The sequence below is a fragment of the Opisthorchis viverrini genome, assembly GCF_000715545.1.
Source record: "Opisthorchis viverrini unplaced genomic scaffold opera_v5_16, whole genome shotgun sequence".
Classification (NCBI taxonomy): Eukaryota; Metazoa; Platyhelminthes; class Trematoda; order Opisthorchiida; family Opisthorchiidae; genus Opisthorchis; species Opisthorchis viverrini.
The window spans coordinates 2,260,477-2,264,632 of record NW_008751672.1 but is presented as its reverse complement, the minus strand read 5'-3'; the positions used below and the strand labels follow the sequence as shown (position 1 = coordinate 2,264,632).

General features: G+C 45.1%; 2 protein-coding genes across 2 annotated transcripts in view; one reads left to right on the top strand and one right to left on the bottom strand.

The window, feature by feature from the left end:
* Positions 1 to 4,156, bottom strand: part of T265_01513 (hypothetical protein) — a gene marked incomplete at both ends in the record, with an annotated part of 32,520 nt that overhangs the window by 9,415 nt on the left and 18,949 nt on the right. Inside the window, one exon of the mRNA XM_009165554.1 lies at positions 3,284 to 3,670. Coding sequence (XP_009163818.1) covers positions 3,284 to 3,670 — 387 coding nt within the window. The remainder of the gene's footprint in view (positions 1 to 3,283; positions 3,671 to 4,156) is intronic.
* T265_01512 (hypothetical protein) overlaps positions 1 to 4,156 on the top strand; it is a gene marked incomplete at both ends in the record, with an annotated part of 11,580 nt that overhangs the window by 5,174 nt on the left and 2,250 nt on the right. The gene's annotated exons all lie outside the window — the stretch shown is intronic.

Below are 4,156 nucleotides of genomic sequence, written 5' to 3'. Positions count from 1 at the left end.
AGGTCCGTGGTTCGAACCTGACTTCTCCATCTCGACTCCTCTGTCTAGGCTTGGGAAACGCCGCAGTATCCTAGCCCTCGTGCTTCCGTCTGGTGGCATGGCAGCTAGGCACCGAAAGGGTGCTACAGCTGAACGATTTATTTATTTTTATTATATATATATATTGTTTTGACCATTCTTAACATTTTTCCAACCAGAAGAAAAATGTAGGGAGTTTCGCACAGTTCAAAAATTCTCCTGGCACACTTGGTGGTTTTTCTGTTTGCGAAATCCACCTATAGCAGCCAGGAGATTTTCAAACCTCTAGTTCTAGGTCGAAACTCCAATTAGAAAGCAAATGGAAATCAGACACAGCTTGAGTGCTCCCGAATGGTGCTGCCTACAAACGAAGTGCAGATGAACTACTATACAATATGAGGAGAAAACCTTTTGATTTGTCTTCTGACTCAGACATGTATTAATTTACAGGGCATCACGCGTAACATGTTCGAGAAGTTTAGGCTGCCAGTGTTTCCTCGGAAATCTGCAAGAATACTTACGCTTGCACTTTCAGGATAACTCAGACAGTGGAATTCTCGTATGAAGACTTTGAAATAAGTTTCAAAGTGGCTGAGTTAAGAACATTAGATAATAGTCGAAGGACTGGCCTTGTCAGACCACCTTTGTGTGTTTATCACTTTATCTCCTCCTGTGGAGGCGGAACAACGACGCAGCTGTTTAAACGGGTATCCAATCAAATTCCGACGGGTTTTCTTCAGAGAACAACATGTGATAACAAACCAGCTGCTCGATACAGAACATCGAGCCAACGTTGTAACGTGTTGTAAACTCATCAACAAAAATCCCATCAACGCTGTTGAAATTAACCAGACCTAAAAGTTTAGTCACTGTTGGAGCCATCTTCATTCGTACTTACAGATTCCAACACTGTAGTTTGAAGCGCTTTGAACATATAGGGGCACTCACGCGACCAGAAAACAACACCTTAAACCCCAGGTGACTCACAAACACCATATCACTTGTGACGAACAATTTGACCCTTTACTTTGTTTTTCAGGCCGATAGGTCTTGGTCCGGTTGCTTATATCTGTCCTCATATATGTCTGAATCCACTCATACGATGTCGTTCACATCAATAACAGAATAATCGAGACTGACTGGGACACGGAGTGTCGACGACTGTATCCGCAGTTAGCGAGAACTGTGACGCTGGTGAAGCTGTCGTGTGGACGTTGGGACTGTCGGTTTAGATTTCCCATTAAAAATAAACCACTGTATACTGACTGTGGCATGTCAGGGGGTCAGATAAGGCGACAATGGCTGTCGTCAGGGGGGGGGGAATAAAAGTAAGAAACTAAGTTGCCAGTTTTGTTTGAGCAGCTGGAATACAAGGCGCATTGTTGCATGGTTAGGAGGCATGGTCACAAGGGTTAGAGAATCTGAGAAATTTTCAAGTCTCTAATCACCGATTTCTTCAACCAGTAAGATCACAATGAGGTGATCGAGTCCTTACTGAGGTAGAGTGAAGCTCCATCAAGGAATTCGGCTCTATGAACTAAGGCGACTTGGTCATGTGCCACGCATACCGCGTCAGTCTGTCAAGAAGAGCGTTGTGTTACGCTGTATTACGTTGTGTTATGACTTAGCATAAGAGAATGAAGGTGCTAGTTGCCTTCCAGGATGGGGGTCGCGTGACTCTCATTGCGCTTGGCTGGAGACAGTGACAGGTATGGCGGCTAACCAATATCAATGGCGTTCACACTGTCAGCTTCCAGTCACATTATCTGACTGCGCATTGACTGCGTAGGCACCTCCAACGTTTGAGGTAGGCTAGCCTTAGGTCCCCTTCTTATCTCATTTTCTTCTTTATTCTGCTTTATTCAGACAGAATGACACGGCTGTACAGCTGTGAAGCACCAGGGTTCCCTCTCACGTTGATTTCAATGATGATGATGATGATGATGATGCACTCTGATATAGTCCTGAAAAGACTATAGCTGAACAGAAGTAACTGCTATTTGTCTGTAAACTGCATAGACTACAGCTACATAGTCAATCGTCATATAAACGACGACAAATGGACCTAATCGAAAACCTAATGATGGTCATGCCTGCGTTGTTAAGCGGGGAAGCAAAGTGAACAAGATTCAATAGTCGAAAAGTAACGCGCAAATCTACGGGTTGCATCCTCTCTTAGTAGATACCAAGGGTAATACAACCTTCTCCATGCGTCGTCTAATCGGGTTTTTCGGAAGCGTACGGTATCACAAAAATTGGGAGGTGGGCACCATCGTAAAAAACTGTAACCCACAGGTTATTACCTGTGGGTCGTTCCAAGCTCGGGAAAACTTCAAACAAGATGTTTGATAACGTGATTCATGTGAGCCGCATCGAGTGGACACTCAATGTGAAATCGTATTGTGTACCCTTGTAATACCACACTGCCGTACACTCTCCTGCAGGTTACCCGCTTATTCCCTCTCTTTAAGGGCATTTACCTTCTTCCTCCATTCCGATATTGGATTGATGGGCCTGGCTATTGTCTTGAGGAGCTCCGAGTGTCTTTGCTGAAAGTATTCTGAAGAGCCCTGGCGATTTTTTGAAGGAATTCTTGTAGTCCGGTCATTTGCTTTTGTGGCTGACGAGTGAACAAACAGTTCGGATCCCATTTTCTCGAGCCACTGTGTTTCAGTGAAAATAACCGCTGAACTTGTGCGATTCTATTATTATGGCTGGTTGGCACTCAGCTTCGTGCTTCTCGCACGAGCAAGAAAGCTCTGTATGACATCCAAGTATTGATTGTGCATGGGTGAGTCGATATTAGACCATTTTTGATTGAGAATACGACGTTCAGAGGATCTCCATAGAGCCCGCACTGGTCCACAGATATGGGTTTGGTGCATAAGCTCAACATCCTGTAATGACCACAACTTCAGGAGGAGATTTCGGAGTTTCAATTGAGATTTTGTTCTGTAAGTGAAGCCGGCTCGTAATGAAAAGCCGAGAGGTGTTGTACAACTGCTTCATCCTTATTTGGAGGCATCAGTAATGCGAAGTTCACTAGTCTAAAGTTTGACGGTGAGTCAGAAAAAGCACGTCTGTAGTGGTAAAAAAGGACGACCCATACATTGATAGATGAGGATTTACAGTGCTACGTGGTATGAAGCAGATGACGCGCGGCCGACTGACCATTCAAACCAGTATATAGATTGGACTGTGCGACACTCTTGAGCAAAGCGATTGTCATGAACAGACGGGAAATACAGCACAACGTAGATCTTACCTCCACATCTGCAGCTAAGTCAGAATCAGGCTCGACGAGAGCTTTTCGTTTGGGCGAATTTTGCGGATTCACGTTGATGTCCAGTCTCCGTACAGAGTGTGGAGATGAGGACCGTGTCCAACGATCAGACACACCATGATTAGGAATTGGAATGGCACTGGAAGAGGAGGACACACAGGTCGCAGCGCTGCCAGAGAACTGAGCTGGGTTCTGTGATGAAGAATCAGTGAACCAAGGGTGTTGAAATAGCTCTCGTGTGGACGGACGTTTAGCCGGGACTTTGGCCAGCATGACCCGGATCAGACGTTCACAACCTGGTGGGGGAGAAATAAGAAGTACGAAGAAAAGAAACGAAATTGCGTACAATAAGTATTTCAACTGATCACCCTAGCACGTATTCATTAACACCATCAATGACAAGTTTCGGTTGCCTGCTACCATTATCGCACCAAACCGCAGTAATGTGGGGGTATCCGGGCAATGGCGTAGACACTTTACACCTCTCAAGTATTTATCAACGGCTGTCGCATTTTTGCATAGTAACGTCCGAAAGCAAGCAACGAAGTGTCTGATGGTGGTCGACGGATGAATATGCAGCATACGGTTATGGAAGCTTTTGGCTGTCATAAGACCACTCTAGTCAGCTCAATAGTACCACTACTATCGTTTACATTTGAAGAGCATGGTCACAAACAAAAACACTAAATCCCAGCGATGGATGTGGAAAGGCGTACAGCAGAATATTAGATAAAACGGGCGAAGCGCCCCGTTCGAAGGCTTGCCACCAACAGTTCCAGTGAGGCAAGATGAACCTCAACGTAAGTGAGAATGTTTGGTATGGAAACACTCGTGCAGAGACCGGCAACCGAAGAA